This window comes from Microcebus murinus, chromosome 5 (genome assembly GCF_040939455.1).
Source record: "Microcebus murinus isolate Inina chromosome 5, M.murinus_Inina_mat1.0, whole genome shotgun sequence".
Classification (NCBI taxonomy): Eukaryota; Metazoa; Chordata; class Mammalia; order Primates; family Cheirogaleidae; genus Microcebus; species Microcebus murinus.
Window position 1 is genome coordinate 41,478,468 of NC_134108.1, and position 19,926 is coordinate 41,498,393.

A 19,926-nucleotide genomic window follows, 5' to 3' on the forward strand; every position below is an offset into this window, starting at 1 on the left:
CTCCCCGAGAACCTCTAAAAGGAGCATAGCTCTGCTACCGCTAGATTTTAGACCCGTGAGTCTTCTGGCTTCCAGAACTGTAAGATAGCAAATTTTTGTTATTTTAAGAAAATCTGTGATAACTTGTTAGAGCAGCCAAAGGAAAATAATACCCTTTTGATTTCAAAAGTGTCCTATTTGTATGACACATACAAGGTGACGGAGTTTGTAACAGATCAAGCTCTGACCTTGAAAAGCCACTACACCCTCAAACTGAAAACCCTGCATGTCAGTCTCTTTCTGGGTTTTGGCTCGGGGAATCCCTGAGGCCCAGTAAAGCTCATTTCCTGGACTGTCCATGGATAGGTATAGATTTACTGTTCTGAATTCGATCACGTTGTCAGGTAATAAAGAACAGAAATACATAGCCACTTCTCAAAAGTCTTGCAAAATTAGTTTGCAAGAGCACTATACCATTCGGATAGTCTGATTTAGAATCAGGGCATTTGCTTCCCAGGAACCTGGGGCTTTATTGTCCAGTCAGCATGAGAGGCAGAGATGCTGCAAACAGTGGAATGATGTAGAGGGGAAAGGAATGGATTTTCTTCCACGGGTGGAAAACAAGAAAAAGCAAATAATCAATGTTGGGCAGGAGAGCTTCATTTAGTCACTCAGTTCTGCCTGGGTAAGCAACATCTGTGAGAAAATAGCCCTCCTTCCCACGTGCAGATATTTATAACCAGATCCGAAAGTTGTTTAAAGACATCATCTTAAGTGAGAGAATCAACAGTAACTGAAGATTGTAGTAAAACCAAATGAGATCTCAGCGGTCACTGGTCCCATCTCCAACAGATTGTGTGAGGCCTTCCACAGTCCCTCTCTCACGTCTGCGTCCAGCCTCCTCCAGCCCTGGGAAGTTCCCAAGGCAGTCTGTTCCACTCTTGGATGACTAATTGTTAACAGTGTGTCTTTATATTTAGCAATAAGCTTATGACCTTCACCCTTTGGTCCTGGTTCCACCTGCCTGCAGCCACATACAATAAGTCTGAACCCAGGGCTTAGCCCTGGCCACGTGCTAGAATCACCTGGGTTGGGGAGCTTTAAACATCTGATGCTTGGACAGTCAGAATCTGTGAGGGAGGGACCCATGCACCAGTATTTTTAAAATTCTTTAGGTGATTCCGATGTGCAACCAGGATTGAGGATTACTGGCTTAAACCCTCTTCTACACTACACTCTTTATTTAGTTTAAGATGCCTCAAGTGGTGTGATACCAACTGTAAGTACAATCAGAATGAAGGGAAAGGAGAAACAGAGGATTAGTCTATGTCCTCATATTGGTTGTCATAATAGCAACAGGGCTTTGCCTGTATTGCCTCTATGCAGGGTTCCTGATTGGTCAATAGGATTCTCAAATTATTTTTAAAAAATTTGTTTCAAATTAGAAATGAAAAATTCAAGTATGTAGATTTAAAAATTATTTTAAAAAACACTGAAACATTGGATGTGAGCAAAGATTTACTACAAGCTAATTCTCCAAATTATTTATATTAGCCAAAAAGAGAGACCACATGAACTAAATAATTAGGCATTGATTGCTGAATCAGTGATTCTCAACATTTAGCAATGTGTGGAGACATTTCCACTTGTCACCACTAGGGGGATGCTATTGGCAGCTAGTGGGTTGGGGCCAGGGATGCTGCTAAACATCTTACAATGCAGAGGACAGCCCCCCACAACAAAAAATCATCTGGTCTAAAATGTCAACAGTGCCATGGTTGAGGAACTCTGGGTCAAATAAATGAAATAATAACTATTCTGTGGGATGCTATACAGCCATTAAAAATAATGATGAAGATTAGTGACTCTCAACTCTGGCTGTATATTAGGATATTTGATCTGATCCTCCAAAGAGCTTTTAAAAGGCCTCACTCCCAATTAATTAGCATGAGACTTTCTGGGAGAGGACCCAGACACGGCTATGTTTTATATCCTTTCTAGGTGATTGTAATGTATGGCCAGAGTTGAGAACCGCTTATTTAGGCTCACATTATATAGAGACATTAAATGACATGGGAATATATACATATTAAGTTTAAATAAATCATGTGACAAAAATAGGTATGGTGCAACTAAATATTTATTAAAATATATATAAACTGTAAAATATATGTGCACTGTAAAAATATGCATGCTCTGTAAAATGGTATCAATGTCTAACGGCACTTATTTGTATTTTCTGACTTTCTCATGATGAGTATGTATTTCTTTGTAATAAATGATAATAGATGATTCTAAAAAATAGTTTGGCAGTTTCTTATTAAACTAAACATGTCACTGTACAACCTAGCAATTATACCCCAGGGAGTTTATCTTAGAGAAACAAAAACTCCCGTTTACAGAAAAATCTGTATATGAATGTTCATAGCAGCTTTATTTATAATAGCTCAAAATAAAAACAACTCAAATGTCCTTCATCAGGTAAATGGTTAAATAAACTGCGGTACATCCATATTACAGATGACTACTGAGCAATAAAAACGATGAACTGCTGATATATGCAACAACCTGAATGAATCTTCACAGAATTATACTGAGCAAAAAAAAAATCAATCCCAAAAAGGTAACATGCTGTATAATTCCATTAATATAACATTCTTGGCTAGGTGTGGTGGGTCATGCCCATAATCCTAGCACTCTTGAAGGCCAGGCAGGAGGATCGCTTGAGGTCAGAAGTTCGAGATCAGCCTAAGCAGGAGTGAGACCTGTCTCTACTAAAAATAGAAAAATTAGATGGGCATGGCGGTATGAGCCTGTAGTCCCAGATACTCATGAGGCTGAGGCAAGAAAATCACTTGAGCCTAGGAGTTTAAGGTTGCTGTGAGCTAGGCTGATGCCATGGCACTCTAGCCCAGGCAACAGAATGAGACTCCATCTCAAAAAAAAAAAATAAAAAGAAAAATATTCTTGAAATGACAAACTTACGGAAATGGAGAAAAAGTTAGTGGTTTCAAGGAGCTGGAGGTGGGTGAGAAGGAAGTAGGTGTGGCTTTCAAAGGCAACATGAGTACTCTTTCTGCTCATGGAAGCATTCTGGATGTTGACTGTGTCAACGATAACATCCTGATATTGTACTATAGTTTGCAAGATGTTATCAACAGGGGAAACTAGGTAAAGGGTAACTGGGATCGCTGTATTATTTCTTAAAACTGCATGTGAATCTACAATTCCATTAAAAGTTTAATTTAAAAAAAGACAAGGCTGGGTGTGGTGGCTTATGCTTGTAATCTTGGCACTTTTGGAGGCTGAGGCAGGAGAATCGCTTGAGCCCAGGAGTTCGAGGCTGCATGATGGCATTATTGCACTCTAGCTTGGGCAACAGAGGGAGACCCTGTCTCAAAAACAAAAACAAAAACCCCCAAAAATAAAAGGAATCAATTTTAACTAGAAAAAAAACACCTACCGTGTTGGATCAATTTTCTTAAGGAAATTTATCTCACAAATAGTAACAAAATTTATGTGTATAGAGAAAAAAACCCATTGCTATAAGAAATAAAAATCTCCATTACACCTTCAAATTGGTGAATATAAAAACTTAATTTGCAGATAACACATCTTCCCTTCTGATGACATGATGAGAGGTTACTACACAGTTTTCTCTTCAGCAATGTAACTTATCCTAAGTAGTAACATACAAATGATGGGAGGAGAGGATGGATTGTGGAGAATTAGCATTTACCTGATTCATCAGCTTTCTCAGTTCCCAATGCTTGCAACTGTGAGGAACCCTAGGTTTAACTCAAAGTCAGTGGAGGTGTGAGAAGTGACCAACTCAGATAGGAATGAGCACTGTTCAGGTACCCGCTCCCCAAAACAATGGTTCTCAAACTCAGAGCATCTGACTCCCAGGGGGAACCTGTTAACAACGCAGGCTTCTCCCTTCCCCGGGCACATCCCTAGATATTGATTCTGTGGCTCTGGCTTTGGTCCACAAATCTGCATTTTTAGCAAGCACCCCAGTGAAATCAGACTTCCAGGAACACTGCTCTCAGGCACCCTGAGAGCTGGACTGAGTCTGGAATGCCCAAGAAGTGACCACAGTCCTCAGTCAGAACAATAGATTTTAGTCATCTTTCCTTAAGGAAGATTAAAGGGATTCTTCTAGATCAAAGGTTGTAAATCCAATTACAAGATTAATTTCTAAGAACTGAAGTCATACTAAGGAATGGAAGAGATGTGGATGCTTAACTGAAGAGGAGAGAAGAAAAATGGTAGCCACCTGCTGTGGTGATGGGACTGTGGCCAGGTGGGCCCCTGGGCTCTGGGAAATAACAGAGTGTGTGTGAAGGGGATTTGAGGGAAGCTGGTCCTCCCAGCACTGTGGTCAGGAGTGGCCCAAGAGGAACATACTGTGACCTTGCTTTTTACCCTTGTGAGGACCACGGGGAGCTTGGGAAACAGATTGCATCATACAAACAAATTATGAACAATAAACATTGTCTAGTCGTAGATACTTTCTGTTGTTTTTGCCACCATACTGGCCAAAAGGCTCCATATAACACAGGAACTCACGGGGAAAATGGGGAGATGCTGACCAAGGGGTATAAACTTTTAGTTACAAGATGAATAAGTTCTGGAGAGCTAATGTCCAGCATGGTGGCGATTGTTAATGTTATTGTATTGCATACTTGAAATTTGCTAAGAAAGTAGACCTTAAGGATTCTTACTGCACAGGCAAACAGAAAAAAGGTAACTAAGTGAGGTGATGGATGTGTTAATTAGCTTGATTATGGTAATAATTTCACAATGCATATGTAATATATCAAAACATTGTATCATCATACACTTTAAATCCTATACATAGTGCAAGTTTTCTTCATCAATTATACCTCAATAAGGCTGGAGGAAAAAATGGGAACTTTACCCCTATCTACTGCCATGGCCACTTTCTCAACCTCTCCCTTCTTCCAGATCCGGTTCTGATCCTCCCAGCTCCTAAGCAGCCTTGTTTGTGACCTCGTTTCCATCCTTGTTGGCCCTTCTCTGCTTCTTGGCTATGACTCTGGGCAACGTCAGGGCCTCCTCCGGGGCATTTTCAGCATCCACAGAGGGAGAAAGACAGGGAATATGGAGCACACCATCCGTCACCCACAGAAGGCGGTTTTTCTTTCCCTCTACCAACTGATGTTTATTATTGGAGAACACGTGGAAAAAAATAAAATCAATAAAAAGTAAATATTTGTTTGTGAAAAATGAACCTTCTGCTCTTTACCACAGAGCTGACATTTTGCTTCTTCTGGGAAGGAGTGCCTCTTAGTGGCTGTAGTCAGAACACAGGATTGAGCTTTCTGAATTCTGTTCCCAACTGTGCTGTAATAATAATTCTCTCAATAATAATTCTGATTATTCACTCCAGCTGCTTTGCCTCTGGTCAGCTCAAGTACTTACCTTTTTCAGCTCATCATTTCTCCAGGAACCTCCAAGCCCAGTTTCACCAGGTTGAAGAAGCTCTGGCCACACCTGTGTGCTGATTATGGCAGCTGGAATACCACTGGTGAAGCACTTGGCTAGAAGTGGCCAGAGCAGTGTCTCTTTCTTCTGCATCTTCTTTTGCTTGTCCTAGTTTGTTTCATCTGCCTGGTCATTCCATACTTTGCTTGCTTCACACTGAGTCATGTCCCCAATGGCCTTTACCTTAAAGGACTAGTTAAGGAATGGCAAGCGGTCTCTTCTCACATATTGACTGTAATTCACTATTATTGTCTGCCATGAGTATGGCATCAAAAAATAGCATCTACCTTTAGTGTGCCAGGATGAATTAGCCATGCACGCCTTTGGTGAAGATGAAGTTAGAGTCTTGCATTCTCAGAAACTGCCATCTTTGGACTAGTTTCTTCTTTTCTTCAGGGCTGATGTATGAACTGCAGATCCTTCACAATATCTCTTTTCATTCCTTTATTCAAACCCCAATCTCTTAGTAAAGAAACTATTTCTAGTGCATTAGCATTTTCCATTCATATTTGCTCTAAAAATGCCTGCAAAGCAGACACTGCAGGAATTGTGTCCTTTCTCTAAAGAGAACATATTTTACCAATGCGTTTGGCAGAATCCATTTTGTGGTTGTAGTATGAGAAATGTACAACTCTTTCCAGCTTCAGGTTGGAAATAGAGTAGCTTTTGGGCTGAATGGTGTCGGAACTATCTCCCATTATTCCAAAGCCCTTCCCTATATAGCTGTTTCTTATCTTTTATTATCAATTGTCCATAGTTAGTGGTCTCTAAGGACAATTAAATGATCTTTCTGTCTTATAGTTGAAATGTCAATCCCCAATCATGGGGGTTAGTACACAGAGTTGCATTCTTATTCCTGACACAAAATCGGGGCATTCCACACCTGGGCATTCCTACCCACATGCATTATTGCCTACACAGTGTCATCTTCACAAAGGAGCACTGGCTCAACTTACCTTGTAGTGGAAGAGAAACAATCCACAGAACAGGCTGTACAAATCCGCCGTGAGCAGGGAGAGGTTGACAGAAGTGGCGCTGGTTTTCTTAATGACGACTGGCATAAAGCTGTAGAGACCAAACATGCAGGCGCTGAAGCCAACATAGAGCAGTCCTGGGGGAAGGAAAGACAGGGCAACGTCAGGGCCTCCTCCGGGGCATTTTCAGCATCCACAGAGGGAGAAAGACGGGAATATGGTGCACACCATCCGCCACCCACAGAAGGCAGTTTTTCTTTCTCTCTGCTAACTGATGTTTATTATTGGAGAACACGTGGACAAAAATAAAATCAATAAAAAGCAAAAATTTGTTTGTAAAAAATGAACTTTCTGTTCCTTACCACAGAGCTGACATTTTGCTTCTTCTGGGAAGGAGTGCCTCTTAGTGGCTGTAGTCAGAACACAGGATTGAGCTTTCTGAATTCTGTTCCCAACTGTGCTGTAATTAACTTATGCTACCCATGTATTTTAAAACATTTTTTTTTTTACCTCTTAGTTTTTTATTTGCAAAATAGGAACAAAACTGCTTGGCATCATCTATTGCTCACCGTGAAGAATAACTACAATCCTTATAATTGAAGGGCTTACAAGTCAGAGGCCTCGACTTAGGATAAGGAATTGGAATCCTGACTGTGAACTTGGGCAGACCAGTTCACTGCTCTGAGTCACTGTCTTCCAGATTCTGTTCAACCCTACCCCCAACACCCAGAGGCCTACCTTCCCATCTCCTGTCCTACCCTACTGTGAACTCTCACATGTGGGCTCCAATGCCTTTAAAATGCTACATGGCCAGTCATCCTTGAAAATTCTCTCTCTGTGTGCGTACAATTATGCCTAGCCACACAATTGTTAATACTAATTCCACGAGTACTCAATTTTGTAAGGCCCCAAGCAAGAGGTTACACCTAAATCTCCATTTCGGTTCATCTTTTCCCAGATGTTGATACAATACAAATGTACAAAAATAATTCTCATTCCTCTACCTTGAAAGAATAAGGCATAGAATTAGCATGAGTGATACAATTCAGCAGATCTTTGGGCATTATAATACAATAAAAATAACCTTTCCAAAGGAATCCTTGATTAAATGTGTCTGGTGTGGGCTAGGAACTGATTGCTTCCTCTGAATTTTGGAGGATTTGGTAGATACTACACATCTGGTTCCTGTAACCATGAAGATCAGTGATGAGAAATTTGGTTTGCCCATAGGAAAAGTACTTATGGGCACAAGTCATCATTCTATATGCTTCTCATCCTAAGTATGAGGATGAGATCTATGTAAGAAAATTATTTTAAACATTAAGTAAGCAAACTTAGTACAACAGCCCCCTCTAGCGTGGTGGAAGTACTTTTAGAGGAAGATGGAACAACCACTTCCTATTTAAAAAGGGTAAAAGTCCTATGTGTATATTCTTTCATAATAATATCAAGAGGCGTTGGATTCTCCAGCAGAAATTTTAATTTGCTAAAAATGGTCAATTTTCCTGCACTTAGGTTTCGTGCTATTTACAGTTCATTTTCCTTTTAACCAAGCTAGTAAAAATACAATAAATATACATGACTTATGTTTAATACATGAAAAGGCATAAAAATTAATTTGGTATTTCTTAAAGAAATCTGCAATAAATAGACTAAGGACAACAGCCATCTTCACTAAAAATAATCGAACTTGATCTAAACATAGTCCTGCGCCCAGAGCCTTTTTTGTTTGTTTTTTTGAAGGTATTACTGATTTAGATTATACTATGATTGGGCTAGAAAGTTCTGGAAAATTGGAGAGGGGATGGATTATACAGGGCCTTGCAGGTCTTAGAAAGAAATTTATGTCTCATTCTAGTTGTAATTGGAAGCTGAGGATTTTGCAGTGGGTGACTAACAGAATCATCTGATGCACATTTTTAAAAGATGATTTTGGCTACTCTATGGAGAAAAGATTGACTGGAAGAAGGAAAGCATGAGAGGGGACCAGTTAGAAGTGTAGTGTCATAGTCCGTCATGGTCCCAGCAAGAGAGGTGGGTGGCTGGCTTGGTTTCACACGGAATGGCAGTGGAGAAGGGAAGTGGCCAGGTCTGTGAGTACTCAACAAGCCCTGCAGATAGACTGATGTAGGCAGTGAGGCAAAGACATCGTGGATGCCATGGGTTCTGGCTAATCTAGAAACTGGGTGAACTGTGATACCATTTACTGAGATAGATACACTAAGGGGGGACCAGGTTTTCAGGGGATATAAATGCTCCATTTTGAGCATGTTCAGATTTAGATGCTTATACATCATCCAAAAGGATTTGCCCAGTGGGGAGCTGGCTATCTAATTGAAGGGCTCAGAGATTGTACAAGCCTAACTGGTGAGCCAAAGAAAATAGGAAAATAGATACACAGAAGTCTTTCACTCTACTAATGAAGCTACCTCAGGATGTTTCCAGCTTACACATTCTAAATGTATTTTAAAAAGCTACAGAACTCACATGTTGGGTGACAGGAGCAGAACATATACCATCACAGTTGACCACTTTGCCAGGTCAACCAATATTTTTGTGCGTGAATATCCTGTTTCATAAGCAAAGCATCATCAGCCAAATGAACACCATTAAATTGAGAGCTAGAGCGCAGTATTCTTGCATGTTGCTGATTTGCTGTTCTTTGATGGACATTAGCTAGTTAATGGATGTTAGCAAAGCATCTGAAGGCCCAACTTGCTGCCCAATTGACCAACACGATCAAACAAATGAACTAAATTATTTTTTGACTGAGGACTACATAATGGCTGTAATAACTACATTTATGGACAAAGTATGTGTATAACCCTTTCTTACTTGAAATGTCTTCTCTTTCATTTAGGATAGAATTTGGTCACTCTTCTTGTCATTCCCTAAATAGATTTAAGCAACAGAGATTGGAAATAATACCATCAACTAATATGGATCGACTGCTTGCTAGGTGTCATGTACTTTGTATACATTAACTAATCTCCACAACAGTATAATACTGACAACTATTGTTATCCTCTTTAGACAGGAAATAGACTTATACAGTGTATCCGTCAAGAAACATAGTCCACATCTTATATGTTCCTGGTTAGAGCTGGAACCCGTACTATTAAGTGAAGTTTCCCAAGAATGGAAAAACAAGCACCAGATATACTCACCAGCAAATTGGTATTAACTGAATAGCACCTAAGTGGTCACATAGGTACTGCAGTAATAGGGTATTGGGCAGGGGGGAGGGGGGCGGGTATATACATATATAATGAGTGAGATGTGCACCATCTGGGGGATGGTCATGCTGGAGACTCAGACTTGTGGGGGGAGGGGGGGAAATGGGCATTTATTGAAACCTTAAAATCTGTACCCCCATAATATGCTGAAATAATAAAAAAAAAGAAACATAGTTCATACCATATTCAACAGAGGATATTTCATATGGCGCACAAGTTACAAAGTTGTTTGAATAAGTGTTACAGGAAGCAGGAATGGTGAGGCAACCCAAGGATTAGCAATAGCAGGGAGTTACCCCAAGAGCTAGAGAAATACAGGAAGGGGCCATGTTATCAGAGGTCAGAAGTTGGGGAATCCCAGCAGAAAGAGAATAACAGGAGACTCAACCCTCTCTAGAGACCTGACCCCAGAGAGAAACAGGAAGAAATGCTCTGGTTTCTTTCTTTCTCCTACCTCCAATCTCCCTCTACTGCATTCCTTTGGCCAAAACTACCTGGAAGCCAGTTGATGAGGGAGGCTGAGAAGTAGAGTTTGTAAGAACAGAGCAGAAGATGAGTAAGATATGGATCTGTGAGCAAATAGGCAAAAGACCACCATAGAGAGATTGAGTAACTTGCCCTCAGGCCACATGCACAGTCTGACTTTAAATTCTTAGTACATACCACTAATCTATACTGTTTAATCATTATGAGGGAAATAAAGCTTTGAAGGACACTTGTATTTGACTCTAATAAATACATCATTTTATATATGAGATGTATATGTATATATGCAGTCCATCAATAGATATGGTGTCTGTGTATGCTGCTTGTATATTATCTCATCTCTTTCTTTTATCTCATCCCACTGGTGCTCTGTCTTTTCTTTCCTTTGAATATACTAGAGTTCTAAAATATTATTTTTAATTCTTAAAAATGATGGCTACGTGAGATGACTTTCAGAACATATGCATCAGGCTATGTCTATAAAGGGCACTAGGCTGGCTGGGTTTGCAAAAAGAGCAAATGAGTCTCACCGCAGGCAGCTGTGAGGCTAGCCTTACTCCCCGGGCTTCAGATTCAACATGAGTGAAAAGAAAGGTGTGCTCTTCCTTATCTTTAAGATCCTTCCTGCTCTGTGGGCCCATCCTTCTATCTTCAGGGAAAGGCCAAATCTCTTGTTTTGGCTTCCAGGAAAAATAACCCAAACCAGCATTACCCACTGTTCTGGCAGTGCGTACAGCTAGGGTTACAGCTCTTATTTATTTGACCGGGGAAAAAACCAAGCGGCACACGAGAAGTTGGAGAACAGCCTTTATTCTTCTACAGCAGACTCAACATACCTAGTGTTACAGCGATGTTCTCTCCCTTCCTGCCCTTCTGCCCCTGCTTTTATACCCTTGGTAGGGCTCAAGAAGCATCCAATCAACAACAAGCTTTAACATCCAACCAAAAACAGTGGGATTCAAAAATTACCCAATCAGGATCACGCAAGCAGCCTGGCCGGAAACAGGCCACCGCACGTGGGCCTGGGGCCTTCCGGCATGCGGGGTCCCAGCGGCACAGGGGCGTCAGGGGTGGCTGTGTGCCATGGGGCCTGGCCCCAGCAGCGTGCCCTCCAACTGGCCATGGGCAGCACTGGCCCTCGGAGATGCAGAACTACGGGGAGGAGGCAATCGGCTGCATCCAGTGTCTGACATTTTCCGAATCACCACGACATCAAAAGTGAGGAGGCCCCCTATAAACTTGTGCTGGCTGGCCCACGGCACCCTTTTTCTTTCCTGTGACTTTGACTTTCACATTGGCTTACATTCACTCACACATTCTTTAACACAATACGACATATGGAATAAAGGGTATGTCTAAGTTATTTATTAGATTTCTGACTCTGACTCTAAAATTCCTGCTCCCAGGAGGACATTTTAGCTATATTAGGTCATACATTTTACTTGAGTTTACCGATTAGATAATTACCAGGTTTTCTGTTCAGTAGAGTAAAACAATGGAATAAAAACAAACAGCAATAACTATTATTTTCTTGCTTTTAATTGCTCTGTATCTTGCAATTGCCCAATGTTATAGGAAAATAACAGAATCTGTTTTTAAAAACGCCTTCAAGTCCAGAAAATACAAAACATATTTTTTTTTAATCCCACTTACCTACTTACAGCATCGGGGGAAGAAATATTTTTACTTTAATAAAGTGGCAACCACACGAGCCGCCCAAGAGATTGTATGAGGTAGATTACTGACGTGGGGAGAAATTCATTGATAGATCATGGGAAATGAAGACCCTCTTGGATTCTGGTCTCTTAAAACAGTGTGAACCCTTCACCAGGACACAGCGACCAGAGCTAGGCACTCCTGGGTGACTTCCCAGGGGGTGCAGGGAAGGTCTGAGAGGGTGCTGACCCTCGCTTGGTGTCTCCTTGCCTCTCTGGCCCAGGAGTTCAGCGGCTGCTATGCCATTGCCCAGTGCTCCAGAAAAAGTGCAATGTCAAGCCTAAAGTCCCTTGCCATTGCCTCTACCACTTCCCTTTTGTCTGTATTTTGTGAGAGGAGAGAGGGCAGAACTGGACTATCTTCTTGCTTGTCATGCATTCATTTGCTCACATATTAGACATTTATTCACTGCATGCTGTGTGCCTAGAACTGAGCTAAACAATAGAACCTTGCTGTAAGTCAGGGTGAGGTAATGAGGACAAAGATGGCCCTAATGTAAAAACACACCAAACTCGACCTTACAAATGCTTCGGGAAGAAGAGGATGAATATTTGATCCTTCTTTTAAGCTAATTCTTATTAATACTTAATACTTGTACATATTGGTGTGGTACATGTGCTATTTTGATACACGCCTATAATCTGTAATGATCAGGTCAGGATAATTGGGATATTCATCACCTTTATCATTTATCAAGTTTTTTGTGTTGGAAACATCCTAAATGTTCTCTTCTAGCTATTTTGAAATACACAATAAATTATTGTTAACTCTAGTCATGCTACTGTGCTATGGAGGTGATTTTGGCCTCATTTCCAATCAGGAATTAAAAGGATGGCTCTATAATGTGTTCCTTTTACACTGCCCTTCATCATCTTTGACTACAGGGGACTAACGTTTTAATGGCAATCTAAGAGCGCAGAACAAAACTATCTTTTGATGACACATTTAACTAACACTGAATTACAACAGAACCTCAGTGGGTATGCACATGGCATCCACATAATTAGGGGACAAATTCTTTTCGATCATTGCTATCATCATCAATATCAAATTAATTTATACTCACAGACCAACTGCATGTGAAGTGCTATCAAGCACAGGTAACATGTTGTTTCCTGGCTTTAAGAGCCACAAAGGCAAATGCTTCTGGAACCTGCATCTGGTCCCCCCCCCCACAACTCCCACCACCTTCCTGTCCTCTCCCCACACCCTCTTCTCTCTTGACTTTTTTTTTTTTTTTTTTAAGAGACCCAGTCTCACTTTCTCACCCAGGCTGGAGTACAGTGGTGCAATCATAGCTCACTGCAGCCTTGAACTCCTGGGCTCAAGTGATCCTCCCACCTCAGCCTCCCGGGAAGCTGGGACTACAGGTATGTGCCACCATGCTCAGCTAATTTTTTAAAAAAGATTTTGTGGAGATGGGGGTTTTGCTATGTTGCCCAGGCTAGTCTTGAACTCCTGGCTTAAAGTAATCCTCCCTACTTGGCCTTCCAAAGTGCTGGGGATTAAAAACATGAGCTACCATGCTCAACTCCCATTTTCATTTGATTATAATATTCTGTAGCAAAACTTGAGAGAAATGAAATGGCAGGACTCCATGACAGACAGGGCAGGTCAGCCCTTGATGTCTCTGGAGATAACCCCTACGGAGAGTCATGCACGATTTTGTCTCAATGGAGACACTGAGGGGACACCTTCTGAGGGTGCTGAATGTCAGTCCCTCCCAGGGCTTGCTGTGGTGGATCATGAGAGCATCAGTAGGATCTTAAATTCCTTGTCCTACATTTTTTAGAGGAAAGTGATTTTAGAAACAGGTGGAAAGGGGGATGTCCTGGATGACTATCAACTAGTTCAAAGCATGCCTGGTATTTTCTGAGTCCATTTGGAGATCAATTAAGCATTCCTGATTACAAACTGCTCCCCTCTGAAAAGGTTTTTATGGGCTCAGAATGCCCATGACATTGTTTCCTTTCATACTTTTTTGTTAAGTTCAGTTTTTTTGCCTTTACTTAAAAATGGCACTTTTTAATGGTCATATCCGTTTAGTGTTTCTTGGCTAGAGCAAATTGAGGTCATTTATGTGCTACCACTGCCTCAGGCATTTTTTCTTTCTGGTCGGTCTTTAACCTAATAACCCACTTCTGTGTCTCCTCTAATGGCATCTTGGCGATGATAATGGGCAGAAGCTCAATTAGGAAACATTATGAATCATACAATTCAGTCTGTAAGAGTGTGCAGGAATGCCTAACATGACAAGAGGACTCTATTTTCTCTTGTCCCCTACAATTTGAAATTCCTTCCTTGTTTGTGCCCCACCCGTACCCACATCACTCTTCAAACACATTTCTCAGGTTTACTAAAAACAGCATCTTAGGTGAGCGAAATCCTTACCTATCTGCCAATCCCAGGGCACCTTTAACAGCTCCTTGTGCTCCATTATGGCTCTGCAAATTCAAAGAAAGCGGACCTGATGAGCAAGGTTAGAATGCACTCTTATATCCTCCTTTGTTCTCACTTATCAGAGCTCTACAAATTAATGAAGCAACCAATTGACTTTCGGAAAGAATTTTGAGCCACTCAGAGGCAAGTCTAATGAGGCGGCCTGTGGTTTCTCCCCGAGGATCTTGGTGGGTGTGGCGGGCAGCAGCGAGAGCCGGGGCACAGCGGAGCTCCACCCTTCCACTGCCCTTCTCACCCAGCCTGCCCACAGCCCTTGTTCCTGCTCATCCAGATGCTTTCTATAATAAAAAGCAAACGGTGAGGTTCAGACTATTTCTGTGCTTGCGGGTTTAATCAACGTTCTGAATGAGCACTTACTGGGGCAGTGGTTCTCAAAGTCAAATGTACATGAAAGGCATCTGGAGAGAGTGTTAAAACGCCATTTCCCGGGCTCCATTCCTAGAGATTCTGGGTCTATAGATCCAGGTGTGGCCCTGGATGTGCATTATTGACAAGTTCTCATGAGATGCCAGTGATGCTGGTCAGAGGACCACACCTGAGAACCAGCCACTGCTCTAGAAGAGGATCAGGAGGCCAGGTTGGCGCCACTGCACTGGCGTTATTCCTTTGGTTCCAGTGTGCCCTCAATGCGTCCCACTTGCCAAACACGTCCCAGTGCCACTCCTATCACTTTGGCAGCAGTGTCCCCCAAAGGGCACACTCGGCTCTAAAGGACTGTGACTGGAGCAAAGGAGGACTAGTACTCTGAACATAGTTTTTGGACTCAAGAATAATAACCCATAAAAGGAGCCATTTATCCACAAAATGTTCGCTGTGAATAGTTGAACTAGGCAATTCTTTTTCATCTCACGAAGCTGAAGTACCAGACTTGGGCACTTTAAAATGTCATCACACTTTCAAAATGAACCCTAAATAAATCCTTCTGAGAGCATCTTTCCATCTCTGCACCCTCCTTGTTTGCTGTGGAGTTTTTCACCAGTATCTCAAGACACTGAAATTTGGAAGATTGTTGAAAATAGCCTATTTCTAAAACATGTTTAAGGTGATGCCAAAATATCTTCCATAAATAATTTCAGAAACTAAACTAATCCAATTACAAAGTACTTGCTTTGTAGAAAGAGATTTGGTGAAAACAGAATTTGGTAAAATTAGATTTAAGGTTATACTATCATTCTTTACCCCTTACATGAAGCTAAAATATATGGTTTTTACTGATGGAAAATTATGCTTTGTTTGACACTTATTCTCATAATAAATTCTGAGGCAATAGCCAGTCCTATCTTATACATCCCAATCCCAGAATTACTGCAAATACTGGTGCTTTTACCTTTTTGATGCTTAGTGAATGTCTGTGTTACATCTTTACCTTTTTAAGGGAAATAGAAAAGCTAAATTCTAAGAGATGCTTTTGAAATGTGGTTCACTCTTGCAAATCCATGGGAAATAAAAGAACAAATTTATAAAAGGGCAATTTTAAACTGTAAGTTTTCTAGTGGTGGTTGTCACTAGTACACAAAATGTTCCTTTTTGGAAGTGCACTGAATTGTGGCATTTATGCTTAGTTTTTCTACTTCTTTAGGTAATAGCCCACTCCCTGGTTTGGGAGAATCAATGTTCTTCTAATACTTTTCTGCAAATTATCTTCAAAGCCCATTAAATGTTTTATAACAATTTATAATAAACTTTTTAAGTTTGGAAGAAATTTACTAATAAAGATATTGAGTTGGCAGATTTCATAAGCCCTCTGTGCAAGAGGTCGGTGACTAGTTTCCAGCCTTGATTTTTACACCCTACGAGCAAAAACTGTACAACTAAGCCCCGATAGTCTCTACTCTCTATATTTCTTGTTATTTTTACTCACAATTGGATTCCACTGAAAAATGCACCGAAGAGACCAATCATTCCCAGGAATTCCACTCGGCTCAGGGTTCGGATGATGTACTCTTCCCAGACGTTAGAGATGCCATACAGTGTGGCTCCTCCTAAGACCAGAAGGTCCCCTACTAGCTTATTTTCCCCTAGGAACCAGAAAACAGAGTCATTAAAATTTTCTTAAGAACCTGGCACCAGCAAATTGAGCTTCCTTTGCCTATTCTATTCTGACATTTTTATTGAAGTCCTGCAATTTCTAAATGGGAGTTAGTAGTTTATCTGTGCTCTAGACATCTTCTGATATAAAAAGTTTGCCTATGTTGACACAGTTGTGTCCTTAACTTAGGAAGACACCAGTTTCTTTCAGACTGCACCCTCTCCACAAAGCCCAATGTCCTCTGCTATCTAGGTATGTGTCTGTGAATATAATGCTAATACAGGCACGTGTTATATTGCTTAAACAATTCCAGTTTCGTGAATGTGGTGTAGAACAAACAGAATCAGTATGAATTTCCACCTCTTGCTATACAAGGAGAGAAGCTATCATAGAAGCAGTAAGGACTCTATTTTGACCACGGACAAAATGCGTACTTGCTTAGAAAATGAGAGTGAAAGGAATTATGGAAGGGTGCCCACTCCAGAGAGATTCTAAGGAAGGGATTCAGCTTAGCCTTGAATTCCAGACTAGCTGGATGATCTGAGACTGTAGACCTGGGTTCTCATGGTTCAGTGGGGAGCACTGAGCATTCTCTAGGTAGTGGCCTCCCCTAAGAGAATCTGGACAGGGCTTGGGGACAGACTTTGGTATGTGATCACCTTGGAAGATTCTATCTCTACTGAGCCACTTTTTCTAAGGCAACTTCCTACTCCTGGCAAGGATCAAACAGAGAGAGGAAGAGACCCTGAAAGGCAGCAGCTTGCTGGAGTCACCCTCAGGGGGATGGAGGTGAGAATGTGATTCTGTGAGGCTGGGAGCTCGCCCTGGGTTCACGGGGAGTTCGCCATCACTGCTGAGCAGATGAGCTGTGAACTTGATGAGACTTTAATGCGAAACCAGGCCTGGGAGGAGGTCCCTGGGAGCATCTTCTAGGGAAATTAAGGTTGCTGTGACAGAGTGTGGAATCTTTGGCCAACCTGATTAATCTTCCTCAGGTGTCAACTGTAAAATAATGACTAACTTATAATTTTAAGTAGTCCATTTGAGGAATGATCCATAAAATAAAACATATCTATAACTAAAATTATAATGAAATTGATTCAGTCTCTTTCCACTCAGGAGACATTTCAGAATCTTGTGATGACATGGCGTCATTATTATGAACATCAATTATTGTTGTACTAGTGAAGTGTGGAAGTGCTGCTTAATAGAATTCTTGGTTAATGAAATTAATTTCATATGAGTGAATTCAGGAAAACTAAATAATAATGAAATATTTTAATAGGAATGAGAGAAACATCAATCTTTTAAAAGTCCTAAAGAGAAGACTCATTGTTTCAGTGAATAGTTTCACAGTGTTTTTCAAACTCCACATTTGTATAGTTACAGCCTATTTTGATAACTGGTCTTTGACTATAAAGAAATCTACTCACCAGTACTTTAAGTCTTCACCAATTCAATGATAATTATTAATAACAATAACATAATTTTGTGTGGCCCTAAATTCAGAAGTATTGTCTAAGTTACCAGTGACAAAAAGATTAAATATTGAGTATAATTTCACTGGTAATTATATTTGTCAAATTTTAAATCATTTGAAAGTGGGTGCATATAACATATGAACATGTAAACACTTACATAATTAAATATAATTAAATTAACCAGAACAAAATTTTATTCAACTATATTATAAAATGAAGTGCTTGATATAATAAAAAGCGTAAGAAAGTGCTAGGACTAATATTTTCTATATGAAATTTGTATCTAGTTAACTGGAAGTTATAACATATTACTCTATATATTTTATCCAGTTAATGCAGTAGATATCTGACATACATGGTGGTACTTGTTTTTGTACAACATTCATGGATAAATTTATATTCAGAAAATCTGTCATTTATGTGTGTATAAAACCATAATGGGTGATAGTATTTTGCAAATTTGGGGTAAACAGACACATTTAAAATTATGGAAATGTCCATCCAACCCAATACTTCACTTCCTGCTTGGAATGTCACACCCTTGTTAGTTGTCTATGACACCCACTGTGTTCCAGTTACTTATTAACTTGTGCGTCTCACCCTTGGCTGCACCTGTTCTCTTACAAAGTAGGGTTGAAGGGGAGGGACCATAACTCAGCTGCATATTCTATGGGGTCCCTAGTATGGATCTTGGAGCAATAGATATTCTCAATAAATGTCTAAATGAATTGAGCTGACTGCAAAGGGCTGAATCCATCCTATGGTAAAGATTTTGAGTGGCAACAGCTTTCAATGCTGGTAGAGTTGAGTCTAATCACATCTCTGTCACTTACTAGTTGTGTAACATTGGGCAGCTATACAGTCTTTCTGAACTTAGTTTCCTTATCTGAAAAAGGGGTTATTGTGAGAATAAAATAAAATGTAAAATACTTGGCATAGTACCTGACACTTATTAGGTGTTTACCAAAATGATGGCTAAAAACAATGAATCAATCATTCCTTTGGTTAGCCTGTCTCTTGCATTGGGCACTTCTCATTTTGGATTGCTCCTTGATTCTAATCAACCCAGTCATAATTGTTTTGCAAAAATTTGTTTTCCTTATTAGATTTTTGTTTAAGTACTAGAAACATCATGTTTGGAGGGGTATTTGTGTACAAGTGGTGGTGGGAGGAGAAAAGGGAAGGTTATTTAACATTAGTACTTGCCACTAGGTCAAGAAATAAATGGCGAGTTGTACTATTTTATTCTGGAGTGTTGAAAGACTATTGGCGCAATTCATGAAATATACCCATCCCACTGAATACATTAGAGTCTTAAATAGGGGGACCATCTGTCTTGTTTTCCTGGGATTCTTGGTTTTAGCACCAAAAGTCTTGCATTTGAGGAAACCCCTCCAATCTGAGCAATCCAGGACATTTGTTCACCCTAATTTACTATGATAAAACAATTGTACATTTTTTATAGAAGCCACAATTATGGAAACATAAGGATTAAGTGGTATAGCAGAGAGAATACTGGCTGGATTTCACATCTGGACCACACAGTTTAGAAATGATATGCCCTTACCAAGTTTCTTATCTTTTCTGAGCCTTGATTTCTTCAACCACAAGAATGAGAATAACATTGTTTGCATAGTTAGGAGGATTAAATGAGATAATGTATGAGGAATTGCTTGCCACCAGTAGGCACTCAAGAAAAATGTCACTTTTACTTGATTGTGTTTAATTATCTGACTCCTTGAAAATATTTTCTTTTCCTTGAAATGAATATAAAATTATGTTTAATAATAAAAAATTATTGTTATGGGTGTCTAACATCTTTGATAAATGAACTGTAAGATGCAATAAATGTATTATTGTTATGGGCGTCTAACATCTTTGATAAATGAACTGTAAGATGCAATGAATGTATCATTTATAGGACAAGGATATTGTGAAGGGCAAGAAATTTTTTTTAATAAGGAGTTGTTTGAATTGTTTTTTTCTTAATCCTCTTACTTTCTAACCTTGCCTTTTTTATCAACAAGTTTTCCCAGGAAAGTAGAAAAGTCATG

The 19,926-nt window shown here is 40.2% G+C and overlaps 1 protein-coding gene across 1 annotated transcript in view; it reads right to left on the reverse strand.

Moving 5' to 3' along the window:
* Positions 1-19,926, reverse strand: part of SLC35F1 (solute carrier family 35 member F1) — a 369,290-nt gene that overhangs the window by 21,948 nt on the left and 327,416 nt on the right. The window contains exons 5-7 of the mRNA XM_012739134.3: positions 16,224-16,380; positions 14,294-14,346; positions 6,447-6,601 (exon numbers count right to left, since the gene is read on the reverse strand). Of these exons, the coding sequence (XP_012594588.1) occupies positions 6,447-6,601; positions 14,294-14,346; positions 16,224-16,380 (365 nt within the window). The remainder of the gene's footprint in view (positions 1-6,446; positions 6,602-14,293; positions 14,347-16,223; positions 16,381-19,926) is intronic.